We start from the raw sequence: 26869 nt of genomic DNA on the forward strand, positions 1-26869 counted from the left end.
CAAAACTCGAAAAATGCGTTTTTCATACCACAGAAGTTGAGTTTCTCGGATTCATCCTGACACCTCAAGGAGTCCGAATGGACTCGCGAAAGGTGGACGCCATCCTCAAATGGCCATCTCCAAGCTCGGTGAAGGGAGTTCAGAGCATGCTCGGCTTTGCCAATTTCTATCGAAGATTCATCCCGGAATTTTCCCGAACAGTCCAACCCATCACCGCTCTCCTAAAGAAAAACAAACGCTTCGAATGGACTCTTGAGGCCGAACAAGCCTTCCAGGACCTGAAAACCAAATTCACCTCTGCACCTGTATTGAAGCACCCGCACCCAGATCTCCTGTACATAGTGGAAACCGATGCTTCCAGTTCGGCCATGGGAGCTGTCCTGTCGCAAAGAGACCCAAAAACTAACCAACTACACCCAGTGGCCTTTTGGTCCAGAAAATTTTCTCCTCCTGAAATCAACTACGCAATTACCGATAAAGAGTTACTGGCCATCAAATCTGCTTTCAAGGCTTGGCGTCACTACCTTCTCGGGGCAAGACACACCATCACCGTAATTACGGACCACAGAAACTTACAGTATTTAAAGACGGCCAAAGCTCAATCTTCACGACAACTCCGATGGGCTCTATTCTTTGCGGAATTTGATTTTGTAATTACCTATCACCCTGGCTGCAAGAATGGAAAAGCAGACGCCTTATCCCGGATTGGCATGCAAGAACCTAATTCAAGCTTAGAACCTGTGCCCATCATACCTGAGCAAAGAAACTGTCATGATCTCTGCTTCCAAAAGGTCAGGACTTACCCAACTCCCTTGGAAGCAGACCCATAACCCAGGTTCCGAGTGCCAACCAGTCCCAATTGGGACCTTTTGGACCCTGTCCTGGCGCCAGTGGCACCAGGCTCATAAATATGCCCAGTCCCAGCGCTGGAAGCGCCGGGCTCATAATGCTTGGGTGGACTTACCTGCAGCAGACCATGCTGCTTACTTACCTGCCAGTTGAGCCTCTAATCCTCTTCTGTTTGGGACTACTTTTCCTGTTGGGTGGGGCAGGAGCCACTCCCTAGGTTCAGAACACTGGAACTCTTCTGGAAAGCAGGAACTCTTTTCTTACCTAGGCGAGGCTGTGGAAGGAGACACCTAAGCACTACAGGAGGCTATTTAAACCACACCCGATGGATGAATCTTGCTTTGCGTTATTCTGCATCCTCTGCAGCAGAACGCTCATCGTGTCTTCTGCATCTGATCCTGGGCCTAAGGGAAAAAGGCTTACCATCCTGAATCCAGTCTTCAGCAACACCTATAAAGACAAGAGAGAACAGGTTAGCATTACGGTCTTCAGTGACAGCGCTTCTCTTACCTGGTCCATCGGCTGTCACCAACGCCTCGCGCTGCATTCCGGCATCTGAAAGACAAAAGCTTACCAACTCTTCGCACGCTCCGGAGGCCTTCGGCGCTGCATCCCGCATCTGAAAGACAAAAGAAGGTGCGTTTAAAGACATTGGGTAACTTTATTACTCACGTGCCAGTACTCCTTCCCACGCCGAACCCAGTGGGTATTCCGGCACCCTTCAGCAGCTCCGAACTTGTACCTGCAAGATAAAAGGACAGTTAGTGCGCATCGTGAAGCAGGCAACAAGCGCTTACTTACGTGCTTCCAGGCGCTTCTATTCCTCACACGGGTTCCATCCTCAACTCACTTCAGCCCGTCATCCGCCATCGCCGGAACCCTGCAAAATAAGAGACATCATTACAAAAGACTTTTAAAGACATTTGAAATACTCGGAACTTACCGTTCGTGCAGTAAACGACGGACAGCAGTCCTCTGAGGTCAAGAGGCCTGCACCCTTATCCAGTGAAGAAACTGGTTACGGCACCCTGCCCCGAGGCAGATGGAGAGCTCGGCGTTCACTTACCTAAGGTGAGAGCGTTAACCTTTGGGGTTCTACAGGAGAAGAGAAGGGGAAGAAGAGAAAGACACCCAATAACCCCAGTTCATTAATCCCATATTTTCTATCTGCAGACATCTTACTCTTCGAGTTAGACATACAGTGCACAGAGGTCCAGCCCAAAGAGCCAACCGTGTGTTACACATCACCTTTGAAGATACGGTATTCGCCCAGTCAAGACCGGCGCCTCTGCGGGAATCAGGTGAGCGTTACAGAATCTTAGGCTTAACTTCATTGCAATCTATTGAGGATATCCAAATGCAAGTAAAACAACTTCTAGACTCTTCAACCTTATTGGAATGGAGTCAAAAGGGTCCTCATTACATTGTTAAGGATGACTTACCCTACTTCCAGGAGTGGTTGTTTCTGCCAAGTAAAGAATTGCAAGAACTTGTTATTGCCCATCATCATGAATCTTTAATGGAAGGACACCCTGGTATCGCTAAAACGGAGGAAAAAAATCAAACGCCACTTCTGGTGGCCTTCTTGGAGAAAAGAAAGTCTTTTGTAATGTCTTGTGGAATTTGCGCCCAAAACAAGGCTAAAAAGAAAAGGCCAGCCGGCCTACTTCAACCCTTGGATATTCCACCGGCACCATGGCACACCCTGTCAATGGACTTTATAACAGATCTGCCTCCTTGTGCTGGTTACAACACAATCCTTGTAATTGTGGACCTATTCTCCAAAATGGCCCACTTTATCCCTTTAAAGGGTTTGCCTTCAGCTTCCACCTTGGCCAAGGAATTCCTGGAGAATATAGTTTGCATACATGGTTTCCCTTCCATTTTAGTCTCGGATCGTGGAAGTCAATTTATCTCACATTTTTGGAAGAAGTGTTGCCAACTAGCACAAATAGATGTGCGGTTATTCACCAGCCACCACCCCCAGACCGACGGACAAACCGAGAGAACCAATCAGACTCTCGAGCAATATCTTCGGTGCATGTTACACCAATCCGAGTTAAATTGGAAAGACATCCTTTGGATCGCAGAATATGCATACAACAATTCAGTGCATTCTGGAACCGGACAAACCCCCTTTTCTACTTTGTATGGTCACCATCCTCGGACCTCTGACCTAGATCCACCTCTGACCCTGGAAATACCCGCAGTAAATCATCTGCATTCCACAATAACCCGAGCCTTCAAAGAAGCTGCAACTCATTTACAGCAAGCCAAGAAAAAGTATAAAGAAAACGCTGATTTGCACCGAAGTAAAACTCCTCCTTACCAAGTAGGAGACCAGGTATGGCTAGCAACTAAACATTTACCCCTCAAGGGCCCGCAAACCTTCAATCCCAGATTCATAGGCCCTTATCCCATCAAAGCTATAATCAACCCAGTGGCCTTTAAACTGGATCTACCGTCCAACATGCGTATTCATCCAGTTTTTCATGCATCACTTTTGAAGCCAGTACAACCAGGAACCCGATTGTCCAAGCCTCCAGATCCTGTTCAAATTGAAGGGGAATTAGAATTCGAAGTTAAAGACATTTTAGACTCCAAGGTGGTAAAGTCGAAACTCTTCTATCTTGTTGACTGGAAGGGATATGGACCTCAGGAGAGATCGTGGGAGCCTAGTAACCATGTCCACGCACCTCGATTAGTACAAAGGCTTCACCGGAGATTTCCGAACAAGCCCAAACCCCCGGAGGGAAGAACCTTGGGAGGGGCCTTGAGGGGGGTACTGTCATGATGCCTACCTCCAAGGAGCCAGGTCCGACCCAGCCACCCCAGAGGCAGGCATCATTTCCCCCAGGGGAGTGCCAGCGGGCCCAAGCTGGGGCCCTTTGGACGCAGTCCTGGCGCCTTAGGCGCCAGGCTCATGTTGGACCTCTGTCCTGGTGCCTTAGGCGCCAGGCTCATAAAGCTAGACATGTGTTCAAGTGTTTTAATGTGCACTTACCTGATGCAGACCATGCTGCCACATCCAGGCCCTCTTGAGGCCTGAATAGGAACTACTTTACCTGTGGGACTACTTTCCACCCGGGTGTGGTCGGGGAAGGATACATACCTGATCGGAGGAAGGATACACACTTGGAACTTCTTCCAAAGCTATTTAAACCACACCCGATCAGCAACTCACGCTTCGCGTTGTTCTGCTCCTCGCAGCTGGACGCTCACCATGTCAGCTCCTGCATCTGGACTTCAGCCACGCCTGTCAGCATCCTGGGTCACCTGCAAAGGGAGACAAGAGACCTACCAGCTAATCTGAACCACAGAGACATCACCGACGATCCTGAAAGGGAAGACATCATTTTTAAAAGCATTTTGTTACGATCGCTGCAGCGCTGCATTTCACTCACCTTTCCTGGGTTCCTCCATCTTCAGCAGCGATCATCCGGATACACAGCCACTTCCCAGAGCCTAGAGAAAAAGACAAGAATAAGAGGTGAGAGAAGGAAGGGAATAGGAAAAGCTCAGTTTCCTTCTAAGACTTACCTGTTGGGTCATTCCCATTTCATTTCGGGTCTTGCTGCTTCCAAGCATTTTCCGGACCCCGGCCCCTATGGGGAAAAAAGACAAAGACATTAGATGAGCGAATGCAAAAACATTACCTGAGCGCTCATCTAGGACTTACCAGATCTTTACTGGAACTGCACGTTTCACTTCGGGTCGGCGCCATATCTCCGGCATTCCGAACCCCGGCCCCTATGGGGAAAAGACATCAACATTAGCGCTTTGTTGCAAGAAGTCTCCAAAGGAATCTTCATTCATCACCTAAAAAAGACAATGAACATTATTATTTAAAGCTTGAACTTTTGAACTTGCAACAGAACTTTTACAGCGCCTTTCCAGTATAATCAAGCTTACCTGAACTCCCATCCAACCTCAATCCAGTGAAGTAACTGGGTTCAACGCGCCCCTGCGTCAGAAGCAGGATGGAGAGCTCGTCCTTTCAGACCCCAAGGTGAGACTTCACGGGGAATCGTGGAAGGGTATCGTGGAGGGTTGGAAGAGAGTGGGAGGCTTGAGCATAACTCAGTCAGTAGGTAATACTCCCTTTTCACGCACAGGGGTATATTCCTACGAGCCGGAGAAGCCAGAGTAGAGGGCCCTTCCTGTCCATCTCCAGAGTCCTGCGCTTTACCATTGAAGAAGCATCAGCACTCGAAGCCAGATCTGCGCCTCCGTGGGAACCAGGTGAGCGTTACAGATAGTTAGCCAGCAAGAGGGATCAGCTGTGGGGTTCTCGAGAAGAGGATGCACAAGAGAAAGCTTGAGAAAGGGTCAGGGGAGGGGAGGGCTCCTGAGGCAAAGGAGAGGTTGCAGAAATCGGCAAGGGCTGGAGCGAGGGTATCAATGTGGCTAAGTATCAGTTAAGAAATAAGGAAAACCAAAAGACTCTGAATTGCTGCTTGTCAACAGACGCCGGTTCTGTCCCTATTCCTCAGGCAATCCCATACATATGGAGAATTGGACAGGATGTAAGATTACCATATCTAACCATTTGGTAAATGACACAAACTGTATGGACTAGTGCATTATTAGACCTTCAGTGTAAAAGCTTTATAAAACCAGAAATATGCATATTTTTGTAAAGTTAACTCACAAAAAGGCAGGCCTACTGTTTAGCGATTGGCCTGTGATGCTACAAAAAATCTTTACCAAAAAGGTAGCCTTGTAGATTGCGAGTATTGCAAAATGTGTTCATGTGCTGAACCTATATAATGGCCCCATGATATCCAAATTGAATCTCACATGTACAAGGGAATACCACACCAAGCATTTGTAAGATCCAATTCGGGCGAAATCAAATTTCCTTAAAAGGTTACATAGCCGACAATATGACAAACCTGTAAAATGTGAAAACAAGAAATGAGAAAACAGTGGCAATCAATATGAATACCAGAAATGAGAATAACAGTATACAATAAATCAGCCAGAAAGATCACCTTCTTATAACGCTTCTTCAAATCTGTGTAGGTTTCCAGTTTAAGTTGTTTCCCTGTATTTGGTCTGTAAATTAAGAAAAGCTTCTTTTTTGGGTTTACTTCTTTAGCTAGGATGGTTGTTTTCTTGTTATTTCGGATCTGAAAGAAATAAACAAGTTCATATACCTATATATTTAGCAAGACTGTTGAAAGTGGTTGCTAATGAAGGATGGAAGATTTCTTGTCATGGGACCATCATCTATAATTTTCATGAGGGTAAAGGAAAGGCTGCGCACTACTGTAGGTCTGTATGCTTCTGTAATTTATCAAGAACTGGGGCACCTAGGACCAAACAAGGACACTGGAAGAAAAGGTCACACAAATGCAATGTACATTTCTACAGGTTTTTGAGTTTGAGAATCAAAAGATATGCCACTCCTGAGCTGGAAACACCAATGTGTCGACTTTGAGAGTAATGACCCAACATTTATCAATTTCAAGTTCATTGAAGAAAATGTTTCCATAGTATCACAAAATAATGTGATTATGCCGTCACTGTTACTAATCTCACAGTCGCCCCTAACAGCACCCACTACCCCTGTACTTAAATTCCATACTGCTGATTGGAACACTGTGCTGTCTTAAAATAGTTTTATCGCACCTCAGATACCATTCTGGTGTGTGTTGTAAGGACTGATCCATTTAAAATAAATTGATGTTGTGTTGAATGTTTTTTTGAAACCTGTTCCTCTACCTGTTTCCACGGTTTTGTCAAATGTGGATCCACCCCATCCCACAAGATCTGCAATGGTCTTGCTTGATAGTATTTTTGAAGGTTCAGGAGAGCTGGCCCCCCTTCCAGTCTCGACCTTTATAGTGTCATAGCTGCAACTCTAGCAGGTCGGTTATTCCACACAAATTTACCTGTATCTCTCTGGAGTTTCTCCAATACCTTCCTGGGCACCACTTTGGGAAGTGTCTGGATTAAGTACAGGAGTTTTGGCAGGATAGTGATTTTTATTACTGCAACTCCGCCCACCAGTGATAGCTTGTGAACTCAATTTTTAACAGGTTGGCCTTAATTTCGCATATGGCCTGCAAATAGATAGCATCGTATAAGTCCCTTGCTCATGCCGTGAGAGATATACCCATTTATCAAGGTTTAATTTATACCCGTAGATCGCTCTATAGTTAAAGAGCTCAAGTGTCGGTGGGAGCGACTCTTCTGGCCTAGAAAACGCTAAGTGAATATCATCAGCATACAGCACTATTTTGTGTTCCAACCCTTCATAGCCAATCCCTCACTGAGAGTGCAAAAATTAAGGAAGAAAGCGGGCACCCCTGCAGTGTCCCCCTGCTAACCTGAAAACCCTGAGAGTTGTTCATTAACCACTACCTTTCCCGTTGGAACGCTATACAAGGCGAAGACCACCATTATGAATTGCTCACCTAGGCTGAATTCAAGTAGCACCGCCCGCAGATGGCATCATTCTACCCGGTCGAATGCCTTTTCGGCATCTAAAGCTACTAGCATGGCTGGGACTTTTTTCTTATGCGCAATATCAATGAGGTTTATGACCAGTCTAGTGTTGTCTGCCACCCTCCTCCCAGTTACAAAATAGTGATTGGTCTGTCGTCAACCAAGCATAGTAGGACCGGGTCAAGCCTGGTCGAAAGGATCTTGGCATACAGTTTCCTGTCGATATTTAGTACTCCTATAGGATTGTATGACAAGCATAGACTTGGTTCTTTGTCCTCTTTCAATATCACAGAGACCCTTGCTTTCCATTGATTTTCAGATGTGGTCCTCTCTCCAAATTGTATTGAATTGTCACGCTCACCTGGTCTCCACAGGGGCGTAACACGTGGCTGCACGAATGATGTCTGCGCTGGCGTGGTGCTGCGTGATTGGTGATGTCGCTGCGACTTCTCCCTTGTTATCACCCTCCCGAGGCTTTGGTCTGCAAGGTCAAAATAAGGTATTACTGACTGAGGAGGGAGTTGAGTTGGACCCACCACCTCCACCACCACCACCTGATGCCCTGCTCTCAAATTGAAGTTTTGTAAGGTAGGCTCTCCGTCCTGCAATCTAGCAGGGGCACGAATAACACAGACTTTCCAGGGTCGAGTTACTTCACTGATCCGATGAGTGATTGCCGAGTCTTGGAGAGCTTGGTCAAACAGGTAAGTCTCTATGCCAATGACTGTTTGGTATAAAGTCTTTGAGTCTTTATTTCGCCCCAACTCCTTTTAATCAGTGTCTTTGCTTTACTTTCAGGCGCGACTTCGAATGGACTTTGCATGAGGGTTAAAATGGACTTAGAACGCTGAGCAGATGTCCTACAGCTGAGTGGAAGCGCAAGAATGAAGCGCTGTAAGTCTGAAGTAGTGTTTTTCTTTTTCGTGCGTGACTAACCTGTCACTCTTCTTCTTTTGCAGAGGCGGCGCTGGAATGAAGAATGGAAGAACCGCTCCGAAGATGCTACGGATGGATGCTGAACCCTAGAAGACTCTTACAGCCAGAACGAAGACCGTCCCCTTCAGCCGGTGCGAAGGCCCGGGAGCGGCTGAAGAAGCAACCGATGGAAGGATGCTGCAGGTAAGGCTTAGCCGTTGTATTGACTTGTTTTTCCTCTGTCTTTTTCCCTTCCAGGTACCGATGGATAAAGTTCTGGACGGGCGTGGCTGTAGAAGTTCAGGAACAGAACAGACACGGTGAGCGTTACGCTGCAGGAGTGCGGAATAACGCGAAGCGTGTTATGTATACAGGGCGTGGCTTAAATAGCCTTGCAAGTAGTCCCAGGTAAAGTAGTCCCTTTACCAAACCCTGTTCCTTGAATAAAATAGTCCCTCAGCCACACCCTGAGGAAACAGAAAGGCTCAGCCTGACTAGACTGGGCATGTAGTTCAACATGATTTATCCCATGTTATAAGCTTGGCACCAACAGCGCCAGGGCTTAGTCCAAGAGGCTCTGGGGGCTTGAAAAGCCCTTATGGGAGTCAATGACTGGGGGGGGGGACCCATCAGATCCATGGAGCCTTTAGTGCGAACCATGACATGAATAATGCGTTAAGTAGTCCTAGAACCTTACATGTTAAAAACTCTATAAAATTGTGGTGCAAACCCATCTAGCCCCAGGGCTTTTCGTGTTTTGAGGGAACCAATGGCTTTTAGAATCTCTTCTTTTATTATATCCCCTTCCAACCCCTCCCACTGCTCCGCCGTCAATTTCGGTCGACTGCATCTGCTCAAAAAAGCTTCAATCAGCTAAGGCTTAGGGGAGTCAGATGTGTTCAACTCACATATACATATACAAGTCATCAAATACTTTGCGCTTCTCATGTTCAGCAGAGACAGAGGTCCTGCCAGAAGCTTGAATTTCTTCCACCACCCTTTTATTGGACCGGGGCCTTAAACTTCTGAGCTAGTAATTTGTTTGCTTTATTTCCCTGTTCATAATATAGTTGTTTAGTTTTGAATCTGGCAAATTCTGCTTTGTTTCCCTCAATCAAATTTACCTGGCTCTTGATTGCTTTCAGTTTTCTCTAATCTTTCGCTAACAGGATTTCCTAAACTGCCCTTCCAATTCTTTTAGCCGGGCTAGCAGGCTCTCAAGCTGAAGTGCTCGCGCTCTACGGATTCCTGCCCCTTTTGAAACTTTCACACCCCTAATATAGGTCTCAAATGCTTCCCAACTTGTCCCCTCTCTGGTATCTCACTGGGCATTCTTTTTGAAGAAATATACAATCTCTTTGCTAATCTCTTGTTTGCACACTGGGTCGTTAAGTAGCGAGGTGCTGAGCCTCCAGTAGGTGGATCTGTGTTCCCTCGGCTGCAAGTCCCATGTGATGATGACTGGGACATGGTCTGAGTATGTGATGGTGCCTATTTCTGCCGCTCTCACCCTGGCTACAGAGCTCGATCCCACAATGATGTAATGCAGCTTAGAATACACCATGTGCATGTGTGAATAAAATGAGAATTTGCACACAGTTGTATTCAAGCGTCTCCAACAGTCTACTAGCCCAGCCTCCTCTAATCCTCTTATGAGGACCTTGGATGATTGCGCTGCACCCATGTATGTGACTCTAGAGAGGTCGCAATTGGGGTCAATGGTCAAGTTAAGATCTCCTGCCAGCAGTATCTCCCTAAATGCAAACTCACCTAGCTCTTTTACCAATGCACAGCAGAATTCATTTTGGTGCCCGTTTGGTGCATAGACCGAGGCTATTGTGTGAAGCATTCTATCAAATCATCTCAATCCATCCTTCTACAAAGAGATACCTCCCCTCACTTATCCAATTTGGTCTTTACCAAATGGAATTGCACTCACTTGTTCAATAGAATGCCAGCCCCCTTGTTGTTTGTGCATGTAAAGAATTGGTGTGGGAAGTCTCTCGTACAGAGTCAGCTAGTGTCTTTCCCTACTAAGTGTGTTTCTTGCAGGCATGCTACATCGAGTTGTAAGTGGGAGAGCGCTAAGAACTGGCTACCTCTTTTGAGGGGAGTTAGGGACCCTCACATTATATATCATGACTGTGAAGACTGTTGCCTTTCAATGATGAAGCTGTAAGTTCAATTGAGATCCAAAACCCTGCTCGTCCCCGAAACCCCCCCCCCCTCGACGTGACCATGTGATGGGACTGTGGAAATATTCCCCCACGCATACATACCCCTTCCCCAGTTTCCCATCCCAACACCACCACACTGAATCAGAGGTGATAAATTGAGGCATTCTACCCAATCCATCTTTTCTGGACACCTTGTCATTAGGTAGAACTGAGGCCCTCAAGTCGATATCCCCAGGAGAAAAACATTGCCACCTCAGACATAAACCTCTCACTGTGTTGTCCCAATCAGGCTTTCCGACAATTGAGAGCGTCATGGCTGTGGACTTCATCGCCCTATGGAATTCGGCAGACCGCATGGTGGTCGGCGTGGAGGGACGCTAGACCAATTCTTGTCACTCATATAACTATGCTTGCTTCCTAATTGCAGGCCTAGTATCTGAGCTGCCTCTTCAGAGGTTGTGCATCTTGTTTCTCAATCTTTCCAGGCAAACACTGGCCCGAAGGGGAACATCCACCTGTATCAGACCCTTTCTTTTTGCGAAGATCCTCTTGCACTGGCTCTGCTTGAGTGGATCAATTACTAGTAGAAGATTTGGAGGGAATACGTATAGGAAATGCCCCTACTAGGGCACGGAGAAAGGGATCCCCAGACTCCTCCCCTGCTGGCAAACAGGTTGCACTTGGAGTTGGCTGCTGTGGTGAACAAGTCGATCCGTGGGCGACCCCACCTTGAGAAAAGACAAACTTGATCCTGATGGAGTTCACATTTGTGACAGGGTCGCAGTTCCCTGCTGAGGGAATCTGTGACAGTGTTGTGGTACCCTGCAAGGTGAAAGGGAATGAGGAACATGCCTTTGGATAGCACCCAGTGCCACAGTATCTGCACCTCCATTGACAGAATACAACAGCAAGCCCCTCCCTGCTTCCTGATGTAGAACCTTGTGGTGGTGTTGTCCATGAAAATGCGAACCACTGTGCCTTGGAACAGGGGTTGGAAGGACTTGAGAGCCCAGAACACAGCTCGGAATGCCAAAACATTGATATGTAGTAGCTTCTGGCGAAACGCTGGGTTGAGTAAGATCTTGTTGTTCCAGGAGCCAGACACCTGTTTCCACCTGGTGTCTAGGAACTCCTGGAGAGGTCTCATACGCAACCTGCAGAGAGGTACTAAAGGGATGCATGAGGATATCATCTTGAGTTATGACTTGATTGAGCAAACTGTTGTCCGTTGGAGGGAGGACAGCTGCTGAATTTTGCAAAGTATGGCCTTGACCCTCTCCTACGAAGGTGTAGCCAGTGTGAGGGGTCAGAAATGCGAGACGGACAAGTAGTTCGAGTTATCACAGGTAGCCATTGCATTAAACAATATGGGTGAGATAAATGCCTGCTTTCCCTAACTTAACACGGATGTCCCTACCTGTCAAACTAAGACTAAAAGAAATCACTCTAATATCAAAAGGTATCTATCCATCACACTTTTACATACAACAAAATCATATAGGAATCATGTGATCGTTCAAACTCAACAAAATAACATTTATTTTCAAACATGAACTTTGTTGACATGCATTCTTGTAACCAGGGTCGGGTCCTCTTCCCTAGGAGTAATTCAGGATTTTCCACACCTAAGCCCAAATCAAGCAAGTTCTTTTCAATAGCCAAGTTCTGCTCCAAATACAATACAAAGTTTGTTTCACTCCATAAGTCTTTCACTTGGCACTTGAATTGTCTTATTGCTAAAGAAAAATAGATCACTCTTCAAAATGATTGTCAAAGATTCCACAAGCTCTTGCTCAATAAGCCAAAAGACTTTGTCTTCACACTTCGTCAGTATTCAATATAATTTATTTTCTTTGAAGGACAACTATTTTCATAATTCTTCTTCGTGAATACATTTTTGTCAGGATGCTTTTTGCACAGTTCATTACAACACATTAGAGGTCTTGCCACTTTCTTTCCACCACAACCTTCTACCACACTACAGCACTTTCATTATCTTCTTAATGGTCCACTAACCTGCCAGGACTAACCCCATGATAGTCCATTTTCTGGTATACTCTCCTGCTAGGATAACACTACAAGTACTCTGTGATGAGGTTTGCTTCAAACTTCAGAAAAGTGACTCAACAACACTATTGGGGTTCACAACTTCTACCATAAGGGTACAATACACCTTGCCATGTTTTTTTCACTGATTTGTTTGCCATATGCAATGCAGGTTGTATTTCTCTCCCCCTTGATGATTTCTACAAGGAGGGCTTCTCTCCTGCCACCTTTGGGTTCCTTCTACAACACCAGTTAGTTGTTGGAAATGTTTATTTTTCACATTTACCCTTTTAGGAACGCTGTAGCCCATTTATAATTGCCTTTCTTTGGCTTAAGCAATGCTGGGTATCATCTTCCCTTTTTGGTAATCTCCCAGATTATATTCGTTTTGTTCAAATATGGTTCCCTCTTTACTTTGGTAATGGTGGTTTTAATGTTTCTCCATCAAGTCTCCCTCAATATAAGCGTTACGTCAATAATGCTTTAATTCAGTCAGCGTTCTATTACGGAGTATTTCAGGGTTACCTAACAAAGGCCAACTCATCAATCTTTCCCTGCGCATCTGTTCGACTCACTGCTGCTTCAACTTCTTCTCTTGTCGGGACTTGGGCATCTGACTGCTCCTGTCTCACTCCCTTTGCTTGCACCTTCTGAAGATGGAGCCGGCTTTGCTCCTCGCACACTCCAGTGAACGCCAACCACCATAGTAGGACACAGAATTAGGAGAGCTCCTCTCTAGCACGGGAAAGACAGTCTCAGCACCACTTCCCGCTGCACAATTTCTGCATTTCGAATTCCCGACTCCTCTGGTATTGTGCCCCACTGATAACACAGCAGCGGCCCTGGCGCCCTCTTCCTTCTGCTGCTCCCACTGTTGCGGTGTAATGGCCGGCACCTGGAGGGGCTTTAAATATTTAAATGTCCCTACAGTTCTGTATTTCTGTTGTACTCTTCCTTGTCTCATTAACTAGAGCGTTTTTGGGACTTAAATCCCCAATGTTCGATTCATTTTAACCTCATCTAATTCCCTCTGTTTAAATGATCTATAGAATAGATTTTTAGGGGAGGTTTCGGTTGATTCTTAGTTATAATGCCACCTTAGGTTGGAATTATAAAACTATCGGAACTAGTGGCATTGGTTCTCTAATCTCCACATACATCATTCCCATGTTGACCATAAGGGGTTTTACCACTGACAATGTTGGTAATTCTGGGAAGGGAAGTCTTACTATGACAGGAAGCTATTCAGTATTCCGGCATCATGGAAATCTCATCCTTCGAAGATGAATAATGCGTCTCTCCCAACAGAGTCATCCTATTCCCTTGGTGGCCTACTCCTCCCAGGTGATCCACCCGGCTAATACCAACCCAAGCGTTCGAATCTAGTAGCAGCTGCCTTCCCCATGCCCCTTGGAAGTAGACTTTAGGCTGGGATTCTCTAAGTACTCCATAGGATTCATCCCACTAGGCACTGCAGTGTGTTGAGTTGTGAGCCCAGGTTCAGGGTCTTATCAGATAGGGATACGCATGACTTTGGAAAGTTTATGGCGAACTCCAGCAAAGTTAGGCAGTGGATGGTTTTCTCAGTGTGTTGCAGGGCTAGTGGGAGAGACTGTGCACGGATTAGCCAGTCATCCAGTTAAGAGTAAACGTACACACATGTGCGGTGCAGATAGGCAGTCACTGGTGGTAGACTCTTCATGAATACCCTTGGTGCCGACTTAATTATGAAGGAACAAATTACTTACCTGTAACTGTTGTTCTCCAGCATGGGTCTGGCATGGATTCACATGCTCATGAATATTCCCCGTCGTCAGGCTGGGAATCCTCGGTAAAGAAAAAAAAACAGTATCAGTTTCGTTTCTGATCTGTCTTTCGTAGTAATAACCAATCACTGGTCTCTGCGTCATACTGACCACAGCCAATGACTGCCCTCTACCTAAGCCCCGCCTCTGGCAGCCATCTTCAGATTTGGAAGCACGTGAAGTGGCAGTATGACCAAGTGAAGAGCCGCAGAGGGGTAGGCGGGAGGGTTCGCATGTGAATCCATGCCAGACCCATGCTGGAGAACAACAGTTACAGGTAAGTAACTTGTTCCTTTTCCAGCATGGGGTCTGGCATGGATTCACATGCTCATGAATAAAGAATACATAGCAGTACACACATGCACAACCACGGGAGGTGGCAAAGGCTCAACATTAAGCATTACATCAAACTCAACATTAAGCATCTTACCTCCTCACCAGGCTCACCTCAGGCGAACAGGTTGCGCAGCACTGCTTGGCCGACCCTGGACTCCTCCCTGGAATCCCGATCGACGCAGTAGAATTTCGTGAAGGTGTGCGTCGACCTCCACGTAGCAGCCCTACATATGTCCAGCAGGGGCACACCAGAAAGGAACGCCGTGGTAGCTGCGATCGCTCTGGTGTAATGGGCTCTCGGACGGCCAGGCAGCGGTCGGTTTGCCAACCGATGACAGTACATGATACAGCCGGAGAGCCATCTGGAAATGGAAGCCTTCGAGAGAGCCTTCCCCTGATTGACAGGTCCAAAGTTCACAAAGAGTTGTGACGTCTTCCGAAAACACTTCGTGCGGTCCGCGTAGAACTTCAGCGCTCTAGCCACATCCAGCGAGTGCAAAGTCCGCTCAGCCGACGACGAAGGCGACGGGAAGAACACAGGCAACACCAAGGGTTCGTTGAGATGGAAGTCCGACGGTACCTTGGGCATGAAGGAGGGGTGCGTCCTGAGCACTACCCTCGTGTCGTGAAAAGTCAAGTACGGGGCCTTGCAGGAAAGGGCCTGGATCTCTCCCACCCGTCGTGCGGAGGTGATGGCCACAAGAAACGCTGTTTTCCACGACAGAAACTTCAACGGGGCCGAGTGCAGAGGCTCGAACGGAGGTCCCATGAGCTTGGTCAGCACCACGTTGAGCTCCCACGCCGGGGCCGGAGCCTTCACCGGCGGGAACGATCTGAACAGTCCCTTCATGAACTCTTTCACCAGACGATGAGACCACAAGGACGTCCGCCCCGTGGTTCTGGTGTATCGGGAGATCGCAGCAAGATGAATCTTGATGGACGCGTGTGCCAGTCCAGCTTTGGCCAGCGTCAGCAGGTACGGCAGTACCTGGGGAGCCGTAATCCGTAGAGGGTTAATCTTCTGTGCGTGGCACCAGACAGAGAACCTCTTCCATTTGTGTCCGTAGCATTTAAGAGTCGAGGACGCCCTGGCCTTTGCAAGAACCTCTCTGCAGTCGGCCGGTATGTCGTATCCTCCAAACTCTAGCGCTGCAGGAGCCAGGCCTGCAAGTTCAGCGATTTTGGGTCGTGGTGGAGGATGGCGCCTCCTTCCCTGGAGAGTAGATCCGCGTCCACCGGCAGCTTGATTGGCGGGGACGCTGACAAGTCCAGAAGGTCCGGGAACCATATCTGCCTCGGCCACGCAGGTGCGACGAGGATCATCCTGCACCGTGACCTCTTGAGCTGGTTGACGAGCCGGATTAGCAGTGGCAAAGGAGGGAATGCGTAGAGGAACAGGCCCTCCCAGGGGAACGAGAAAGCATCGCCCATGCTCCTCGCCTGGGGAAACCTGCTGGCGAACCTCCGGCACTTGGAGTTCGTCGCCGTCGCGAACAGGTCGATCTGGGGTGTGCCCCACCGTCGGAAGAGGCGATCCACTAGATCCTGCCGTAGTTCCCACTCGTGGCACGAGCGCAGCTCCCTGCTGAGTGAGTCGGCGATGGTGTTTTTTATCCCTGCCAAATGAAACGGCACCAGAAACATCCTTTGGGCGACGGCCCAACGCCACAGGTCCTGCACCTCCTTGGACAGTGCCGGGGACCTGGTTCCGCCCTGTTTCCTGATGTAAAACATGGTGGTGGTGTTGTCGGTGAAGATCCTCACCACCTTGCCCTTGAGGGACGGAAGGAAGGACCTGAGGGCCCAGAACACTGCACGAAGCTCCAGGACGTTGATATGGAGGGACTTCTCCGTCAGGAGCCAAAGGCCTCTCGCGTGCAGATTTTCGGTGTGCGTTCCCCACCCTTCCAGGGAGGCATCCGTGGTCACTGTCTCCTGGTGGTCTGGGGTCTGGAAGTCCATGCCCGCCGTCAGATGCGCGCGGGTGCCCCACCACCGGACCGCTCGGCGGAAACTCTCGTCGAGTGTGATCCTCTCCTCGAAGCCGCCCGTCCAGGAACTCCTGCAACGGGCGCATCCGGAGCCTGCACATGGGAATGAGGTAGATGCAAGAAGACATCATTCCGAGGAGGGACTTGATGGACCTCACCTTGGCCGCGTCGGAAACCAACATCCGCTGTACCTTGCCCAGGATGGACCTGGTCCTTTCCTCCGACGGGGAGGCCAGAAGGGACACTGTGTCGAGCTTCGCTCCCAGAAACAGTGCGTTTTGCGCGGGTACCAGGTGGGACTTGGCGTAGTTCACGGAGAATCCCAGGTCCGTGAGAAGTTGGACGGTCCTTGCCGTGTGCTCCACGGCGAGCACTCTCGTCTTGGCTCGGATGAGCCAGTCGTCCAGGTAGGGGTAGACGTGGATCCCCTCACGGCGCAGCTGCTCGCACCACCGGTGCAAGGCACTTGGTGAATACCCTGGGTGCCGACCGTAGTCCGAAGGGGAGGGCTTTGAACTGGTAGTGACGCCCTTGGACCACAAACCTGAGGATTTTTCGGTGCCCCTTTAGGATGGGAATATGGAAGTAGGCATCCTCCAAATCCAACGACGACAGGAAGTCTCCTTCCTCCAGCTGACCCAGGACGTGCTGGAGGGTGACCATCCGGAACTTCTGCGCCTTGATGAACTTGTTCAGACGTCGCAGGTCTAGGATGGGGCGCCATCCTTCCATCTTCTTCTTCACGAGGAAGTATCTCGAGTAAACTCCGGAGCCCCGAAGCCTCTTTGGGACGAGTTCGATGGCGCCCTTCCTGAGCATCGCCCTTACCTCCAGGAGAAGCTGAGGGACGTGAAGCTCTTTCCTGGCCACGGGGGGGACGCGCGGGCACCTTCTTTGAAACTCGAGCGCGTGGCCCCGGGCTAAGGCGTCCAGCACCCAACGGTCGGTGGAGATGGACTCCCACACGCTGACGAAGCTCGCCAGCCGGCCTCCCACTGGGGTGCTTTGGTGGGGGCCCGACCCCACGGCCGGTTCAATCCTGTTTCGACAAGGCTTTGCCGCCTTGACCTCCTTGGCGACGACGGCGGGGTCCGCCAGACTTGCCTCGTCCTCTGTAGGCCTCCTGAGACGACGAGCGGGCCGCTTGACGGTAGGTGGAGAAACCGCCGCCGGAACCTTTGGAGGCGCCCTTGCCTCCGCTGCTCCAAAAGGGCGTCCATCGTTGCTGCAGAACCCCCAGGGCCCGGGCCGTCTCAGTGTCCGCTTTAATGGCCTGAAGGGAATCGTCCACTGTTTTCCCAAACAGGTTGTTCCCATCGAACGGCATGTCCAGGACTCTGGTCTGTACGTCTTGACGGAAGTCCATAGCCTTGAACCATCCACGCCGCCTAAGGCACACGCCGTTGCCCAACTGGCGAAACCCAGTGTCGGCGATGTCCGTCGCAATAGTGATGGCGTGGTCCGACGCCACCTCACCTTCCTGTAGGATCTCCAGGGCATCCGCCCTCTTGTCGTCCGGTAGGAAGTCCAGCAGGGGAGCCAGTTTGTACCATAGCTCCCTGTCGTAGCGGGCCACGATAGCCAAGGCGTTGCCCGCTTTAATCGTCGTCGCTGCAGACGAGATCACCCTGCGTCCCATAGCGTCCAATTTCTTTCCCTCGCCGTCCGGTGGGGAAGTCGATGTGGAGGCCGCACCCCCCCCCGCTTTCTTCTAGGCCGCCGCGGAGACGACGGAGTCTGGGGTAGGCTGCGCCCGGAGGCACAGGGGGGCCGCATCCGGGACCCGGTACTTCTTCTCGTACCGGTCTCTTCTAGCTGGCGTCGTGGAAGGGTTCTTGAGGAGGGCGAGGCCCTCATCCCAAATGTCGTCCAGTAGAGGGACCGCGAGGACCGTCTTCCTCTTGGCCTCGCGCCGTTGATAAAGGAATCCTTCCTTTTTCTTCTCCTCAGGGCAGAGTTGGAAAAGCTCGGATGCCCTGGCGATCATGGAGTGGAACGATCCAATCTCGTCGGGCGGAGAAGCCCTGGTGGGAGGTGACGACGGTAGATCCTCGTCGTATACCTCGTCGTCCGTACCCGTCGCTGCCGTGTCCGTCCCCGTATCATCCCCTCGGGTGGACGGGGAGGAGGGCTGGATGGGGCGCGACGGCTGAAAAGGAGGAGGAGGGTGAATCCTTTTCTTGGGCGGGGGAACACCAGAAAGTCCCGGTTCAGGATCCCCCGACGGGAGAGGTTCCTCCGTCGGCAACGGCAGTCTCGTCCTTATCTCTGAGCATAAGGACAGTATAGCCAACAAAATGGCCGCCGAGTTGTCTTGCGGCGCTGGCAGAGGGGAATCAGACGGGCGATCAGGGCCCGACGGGCCGGTCTTCTTCCACGCCAAGGCCGTGGCTTAAGACCTCGATCAGCTCTTCCTCCGAGGTTGAAGCCGAATCTACGACGACGCCCTGCCCCCCCTTTTTCTTCCCCGCCGGGGATTTCACGGGGGTCCTATCGATGGGCACAAAAGAGGACTCCCTCCGAGGTGGCAGGGAGACTCTGAGCCCCGAGGTCGCCACCACTGGTGTAGCCTCCACAGGCTGAGCCAGGGCCGCCGCGACAGTTTCGATAGAGGGCTTGGCCGGATGGATTAAGGCCTTCACCACCTTAGGTGAGCTCACCGCCTTATCCTTGAAGGGGGGGGGACACTGCCTCGTTCCCCCTCCGATGGGGCCTTCAAGCTCGACCGGGGCCTCTCCAGGAGCCTCGCCGGGTGCTCGCCCTTCCTCTTACCCGACCCAGAGCGTTGGCTCGTGGCTGAAGGTGCCGGGGAGGGTGCGCCCTGCCTGGCGCCCGTAGAGCCCGACCGTTCGGCGCTCCCGGTGCCAGCGGACTCGCGGTGCTTGGCCTTGTATTGGACCCCTGTCGCCGGGGCGTCCTCAAAGGTCTTAGAAGACTGCTCGGATTTCTTCCTCTTCTTCTCGCCTGACGGGCTCTTCCCTTCCAGCCAGTTGGCGAGACGTTGATAGCGGTCCTTCATGGTCCGCTCCGACATATTGCCGCAAAACGCACAGTCCTTCTCCACGTGCGTCTTGTCCTCATGTAAGCAGTAGAGACAAAAGGAGTGTTCGTCCTCCTTAAAGACGTTCTGCAGCTGGCATCCAGGGCAGACCCTGAACAGCTTTCCGGGCGTCGAGCTTCCCTTCTCCTGGGCCATGTCCGGGCCTGAGAAACTTCTGGAGTCCTCCAAAAGCGTAGCTCGACGAAATCTTCACCCTTGAGGGGCGCAGACGAATCCGACACGGGTCCCCGTTGATCGGATGGAGAGTCGGTGGAGCTTGAGGCTCTTTTGACCGAAAAAAACTAAGTTTTTGAGAAAAAACGTGAAAAAATAGCACTAACGCTCGAGAGCAATAGCACGAGGATCCCAACACATGAACGTGCGGTAAAAATCTGAAGATGGCTGCCAGAGGCGGGGCTTAGGTAGAGGGCAGTCATTGGCTGTGGTCAGTATGACGCAGAGACCAGTGATTGGTTATTACTACGAAAGACAGATCAGAAACGAAACTGATACTGTTTTTTTTTTCTTTACCGAGGATTCCCAGCCTGACGACGGGGAATATTCATGAGCATGTGAATCCATGCCAGACCCCATGCTGGAGAACTGCAGGGCCTTGAATTGGAAGAGGTTCCCCTGCACCATAACGTGAAGGAAATGCTGTGTTTCCGATGGATGTGGAAATATCCATCCTCCAAGTCCGGGAAAGAGAGGAAATCCACCTGTTCCAGCATGTGCTAAAGCGTGACCATGAAGAAGTTTTGCGATTTTACAAACTTGTTCAGAACCCTGAGGTCTAGGATGTGTCTCCATCCACCAGCCCATTGTCTCACCAGAAAGTATCTGGCGTACACTCCGGACCACCAGCGGTGCAATGGAACAGCTTCTATGACACCTTTTGTAGCAGGGACTTAACCTCTTGTAGGAGGAGTGGCAGATGTTTTTCTTACCTTCAAAGTGGAGGAATGGAGAAGCATTTGTCTAGAAAATTAAGTTACTCACTGTAGTGACTAGAATACTCAGTCTTTAGTCCCCTATCCCCCCCATCTTTGTGGGCGTCCCAACATGGGGATGGTACTGGAACCTTTGGCAGAGAAGAATTGAGCTTCCCCTTTAAATTTAGTATAGCGTGCTGCCTCGGGCATGGCAACACCCTGCTAAGGCCCTGTCCTTCTGTGCCTCACCGCAATCTTTTTAACACATCAGGCACTTGAATACCTGGCCACTCTTAGTACATTTTAGCCCTTGGCATATTAGCGGGGGAAGGTGGGTGGGACATATGGGGGAAAGGGGACTAGGGACTATGAGTACTCTAGTCACTACAGTGAGTAACTTTAATTACTCGTACGTCCCATCCCTTTTCCTCCATCCTTGTGGGTGATTCCACTGAACAAGAACATAGGGTGTTGCTGTGACAATCTGCCTCATATCTAGGATGAAGCAAAAATGTTCTTCAGAAACGCCTGCCTAAACTCTGCTTCGTGGCTGGAGCTAGAGGGAAAAGGGAATAGTGCCTACAGAAGGCCAACAGAGTGGCCCAAGTAGCCGCCTTGCTGACGACATCCCAAGAAGCATGTCTCTGAAATGCGACGTCCATGGCCTTAGTTCTGACCGCATGGTCAGGAATCCCCACAGGAACAGGTTTGCCCATGGCTGTGTAAGCCTCGGAAATGGCCTGAACCATCAACGGGTGATGGCAGCCCGAGAGCCGGAAGAGGAGCCCACAAAAGCAACAAACAATGCCTCGAACCTCCTGAAGGATTTAGTCTGGGATAGATAGAACATGAGGACGCTCCTGAGTTCCAAGGAATGCAGGGCCCACTCTGCTTCAGACTGTGGGTTCGGGTAGAACAACAGCAGGCACATCTCTTGATTCAAATGAAACGCAGTAATTGGCTCGCACAATGACAATGCCTGCAGCTCACTAACCCTGCGGGCAGAGGTGCAAGACACCAATAAAACGGTCTTTAGCGTCACCAAGCGGATTTCTCCAGATGCCATCGATTCGAAAGGCTTGCATTACAGAGCCACCAGAACCACATTGAGATCCCAGAACGGATGTGGCCTGTGCACTGGAGGAAACATTATTGACAACCCCTTAAGGTGGGCCTGAACCACTGGGCTGGACATCGAAAACATGAGTCAGGGGAATTCTTGTAAGCCCTGAGGGCAGTAAAATACATGGAGCAAATATGCACCTGTAACCATAACGAGCCAGGTGAGCTGAAAAAGCCAATACTAATATTGTCCAAAAAGTCACCATACGTAGTTATTTGGATTTCATTATTCTGTACCATGTTAACATATAGTAGGTAAAAACCAAATTGTTCATACAAAAACATTAATGAATGACAATCTTCAGATTTAACACAAGAACTTGAGTTTAATAATTTGATGGCCCAACGCGTTTTTCGAGAATTCACTCTTCATCAGGGGCAAAAATAGATAATCGCACAGTTTCTACAAAAATAAACAAATTGAAGAAAACGCATTAATCAAGTGAATAGAATATCATAATACATTCTACTATGCGACAAAACCTGCATGTTACAAAACAAAGCTATTTGCTAAGAGACCTCTTTACCAAACAATTTGAAATGCAATGTGGTCACTGAGTGTGATCTTCTGTTTCTTTGACATCATCCTATTAGTATATACATTAATTGCACGACAGTCTTTCATTTAAGAACTGCCTATGGAATAAGAACACCATTTCTTAGACTTTAGAGTACACCCTATATGCTAATAGGCGGGTTTTAGCATAAAACTCAAGATAAAGAAAAAGGAAATGAAGTATGCTGACCTTGTGTTCACAGTATAATATTTCAATAGGAATAATAGATTCAAAGGAGACGTTTATCGTCTTTGGGCGTATGTAGAGAAGGCCGAGTTCACCAAAGGAAACAGGTGGCTTCCTGTAGAAATGATAAGTGATAGTAATGTAAAATGTCTTAGATCGTATACGATAAAAATAACGTAAGATGAGCTAATGCTGACCTTAGTATTCAGAGTTCGAAATGCGTTGTGATGACACTCAGGACATTGTTGTGGTTCCATAGAGTGATGATGGAATATTCAATCAAGCTAGACCTGCGGTCTGTATCCCAACCCAAGCTGGCCGGCTAGGAAGGAAGGAAGAACACAAAGGTCCTAAATATCACGGTGCCACAAGTCGGGCAGGTGACTAAGTGGTAGTTTGTCAAGTGAAGACTTACTTGTTCAAAAACCGCTGTGTAGAACTCACAAAGACTTACAGGAGCTGACACTTCTGCAAGAGAACATGTAGCTAACCGGTGTTTACTTTATATAACGTCATAGTAATGACAAATGCGCGTCATTGCCTGATCGCGTCAGAAGCCTCTGACGTCACGATGCGCATGCGTGATGCTGGGCGGCATTGATAAAACAATTATAAACAAGACGTGATCACGTCAAAATGATGGTCGTCACAACGCTCATGCACGGTGACTGGAAGAGACCGTAATACCGGATTAGGATGTCCAGAAAATTCAAAACATGTATGTCAAAGATAATGAGAGACATGTTATTACAAGATGCTAGAATAAATTAATTATAGGGAAAACAGCAGCGTGGTAGCTAAAAGAGTCTGTGATGCCATATTAACTTGACAAGAAAAATAAAATTAAAACATGTTTGTATAAGTAAAAACATGTTCGTACAAGATGATTGAATGAATTACGCTTATGCTCAAGCAAAATGCATGAGTTTGGTGCCAAAAATGGAGTAGTGGAAGATGGTAACATTTCAATGAAAATTGTTATATTCTCTAAAGATTCTGAAATTTTGACAAAATCAGGATCGTCATCCTACAAGTGGCCCAGGCGAGCGGATCGCAAGACACCCTGATGATGTTAGCAAATACTCATCATAGTCAGGCAGCCCATGTGATGCTCATAGGCCACTTAAGTTGGCAGGAGAAATGTATACCCGTGTCTTTGATGATAGACTCGGGTGCTACAGGTAATTTTGTTGATGAACAGTTGGCACAAAGGTTGTGTCTCCCACTGAGGGATAAAGCACAAACTGAGGAAGTCAAGTCGGTGGATGGTTCACCGCTGACCTCAGAACCCATTACGCAACAGACTCAGCCCCTACGTTTGGAGTGTGGGAAGACTCATCAAGAAACCGAATAGTTTGACGTTATTGCTGCCCCGCAGTTCAGGTTCATCCTGGGTTTAACATGGCTGAGGCTCCGTAACCCCACCGTGGACTGGGCTACGGGTATGCTTCAATTCCAATCGGTTTATTGCTGTACAAACTGTGGAATACCAGGAAGTATAACACATTTCATTGGAAGCACGGAAGTAGTATTGCCTGAAGAGTATGAAGAATACAGGGATGTCTTTAGCAAGGCGGCAGCAGAGACTCTACCCCCACACCAGTCGTTCAACGGCAGAATAGATTTAGAGGCTTGCGCTCTGTTACCCTGCAGCAGAATGTATGCCCTCACTGAAGCAGAGAATAAACACCTAAAGGAGTACATTGAGACGAACCTGGCAAATGGCTCCATTAGACACTCCACGTCCCACGTCTCTTCGCCATTATTTTTTGTACCCAAGAAAACAGGAGACCTAAGAACTTGTATAGACTATAGAGCTATCAATCGGATCAAAATCAAAAACCGCTATCCCCTTCCTCTGATACCTGTGTTGTTAGACCAGGTACGCGGGTCAACGATCTATACGAAACTCGACCTACGTGGGGCATACCATCTAGTGCGCGTGAGGCAAGGTGACGAGTGGAAGAGAGCCTTTCAAACTAAGTTCGGGCTATAGGAGTACCAAGTCACGCCCTTAGGACTTTGTAACGCGCCAGCCGCCTTTCAACACTTTCTGGACGAGGTACTGCGAGGCTATCTGGATGTATTTGCAGTCGTATACATCGACGACATTCTAATCTACTCACAAAGCATTGAAGGACACTGTGGCCACTTGAAGGCAGTACTACTAAGGCTAAGAACACCAACTTTATACAAAACTAGAAAAATGCAAATTCCATCAAGCAACAGTAGAGTTTCTAGGATTCATCCTGTCACCTCAAGGTGTCACCATGGACAAGAAAAAGGTGCAGGCCGTAGTCGAGTGGCCATCTCCAACCTCTGTGAAAGACTTCCAAGCGGTACTAGGGTTTGCACATTTTTATCGCCGTTTTATTGAGGGCTTCGCCAAGAAGGTCCAGCCTATCACCCGACTTCTACGAAAAGCAGTACCATTCCAATGGAACGCAGAGGCAGAGGCAGGATTTCAGGCACTAAAGACAACCTTACCACCGCTCCAGTACTGATGCATCCAGATCCGGCTAAACCATACCTAGTAGAGGCAGACACCTCCAGCTATGCCATTGGCACCATTTTATCTCAACGCGACAAAAACTGACAATTGCACCCAGTTGCCTACTATTCCCGAACATCGTTACCAGCAGAGAAAAATTACGTAATAGCCGTCAGGGAATTATTGGCGATTAGGCAGCCTTCGGTGAATGGCACCATTATCTTATGGGAGCCTGGCATACTATCAAAATATACATTGACCATCGCAATTTACAGTTTCTGAAGTCAGCCAAGGCGCTTAGTCCCAGACAGCTGCAGTGGGCCATGTACTTCTCGGAGTTTGATTTTGTTATAACTTACTGTCCTGGCATGGAAAACGGAAAAGCGGACATCCCATCATGGTATTCAGAACCCAGCACCAACCAACCAAGAACTATGGAAGAACCCAAGCCCATAGTAGATCCAAGCCGCATCGCAGGAAACGTTATAGTGGATACCATGTTTGAGAACATTAGAAAAGCCATGTCAGCCCACAACCTAGTACGTTGGAGTTCACAGAACAAGGACAGACAGTAAAGGACGGGCTACCATTCTACAAGGCTACTCTATATCTACCTACAACACAAATCAGACAACAAGCAATTAACTTGTGTCATGACTCACCATTTGTAGGTCATCCCGGTACAACCAAGACTATGGAATTGCTTAATAGACATTTTTGGTGGCCTCATATGAGGAAAGACATTCATCACTATATAACCAATTGTGAAAACTGTTTAAGAAATAAAAGCGAACATACAAAAACCAGCTGGTCAACTACAACCACTTCCAACACCTCGGCATACAGTGTCGTTGGATTTAATCGTTGAGCTGCCCAAGAGTCAAGGTTTCACGTCCATTTTGGTTATCATAGACCATCTAACTGTTAGGGAGAATTCTCATAAATGTGCTAATTCCCTTCACCTTAGAGACACCCAGCAACTTTGCTGGATTTTGAGGACTTGATTTTTTTTCCCTGAAAGAGTGTGAGCCTTTTTTTCCCAGTCCAAAAAATAAATAATAAATAATAAATAAAAAACATGTAGTTTTGGTATGTGTTTTACACTTGTGTTCTTTGTTCATGAAGTTTTAGATAACTCCACAGGTATCATCTTTTCATGTGTGTTACACAGCACCCTCAGTGCAGTGACACAGGGATGTCTTTTAGACTTCCCAAAGGTTTCAATACCTTCTCTGGGATAAACTACTGTTTCCCAGAGAATGTGAAGTGAAATTGACTTTCCAAATTCCTAGACCCAGCACACACCATCTTACAATGGAGTGCTGGAGGGGTTATTTAGTATCCTGTGTGTCTAAATACTCATGTAGCAGTCAAATGCTACCCTTTCCTATTGAAAACCCTGGTGGCAGTGGTTTTACAAGGAACTACCATGATTTTTCCCGACCGCAAACACTGGTAGCTAAAAATCACGGGAGCCATGTTTTTCAAGATGGCGCCTTAAGCCCTTTTGTTTAAACAGGTCCTGCACTTCTTTTTTCACCGTTTCTGTTTGGAAAGGTCCTTCTAGAGTTTGTCTCTGCGCGCCAAACCAGATTTGGTCCCTTTGTTCATGTGAAAGACCGCCTCTGGCGCCTGAGTGTCTGGGGTGGGCAGGAAGTGAGGGAGGTGCCCGTAACTCCCTGTTCGTCTCCTAGGAGCCAAATGCACTGTGGCCTGATTAGTTGGCTGACAGTCCGGCAAGGAGAGCCACCCTGCTGGGTGAGTAACAGCTAGGCTGGAAAGAAAGGGAGAGAATGGTTTAAAAGGCGAGTCTCTTGGACTGGAAAGCAGAGTCGACCACTGGAACGAAAGAACCGAAGAAGAGCTGAAAGAGGATGGCTGCTGCAACTCCTGGACTGTTGGTTTGCCCGGTGAAGCCCTGCTGCAGGTCTGAAATGCCAAGTTCGTCTCGACAGATAAGCCCCTTTAA

The 26869-nt window shown here is 48.6% G+C and overlaps 1 protein-coding gene across 4 annotated transcripts in view; it reads right to left on the minus strand.

Annotated features, from left to right (window-relative positions):
- SBNO1 (strawberry notch homolog 1) overlaps nt 1-26869 on the minus strand; it is a 2127865-nt gene that overhangs the window by 321086 nt on the left and 1779910 nt on the right. For all 4 annotated transcript variants that reach the window (XM_069619669.1, XM_069619670.1, XM_069619667.1 and 1 more), the window contains one exon: nt 5844-5981. In XM_069619669.1, coding sequence (XP_069475770.1) covers nt 5844-5981 — 138 coding nt within the window. The remainder of the gene's footprint in view (nt 1-5843; nt 5982-26869) is intronic.

Source organism: Ambystoma mexicanum, chromosome 10 (assembly GCF_040938575.1).
Source record: "Ambystoma mexicanum isolate Mex_15411 chromosome 10, UKY_AmexF1_1, whole genome shotgun sequence".
NCBI classification, from domain to species: Eukaryota; Metazoa; Chordata; class Amphibia; order Caudata; family Ambystomatidae; genus Ambystoma; species Ambystoma mexicanum.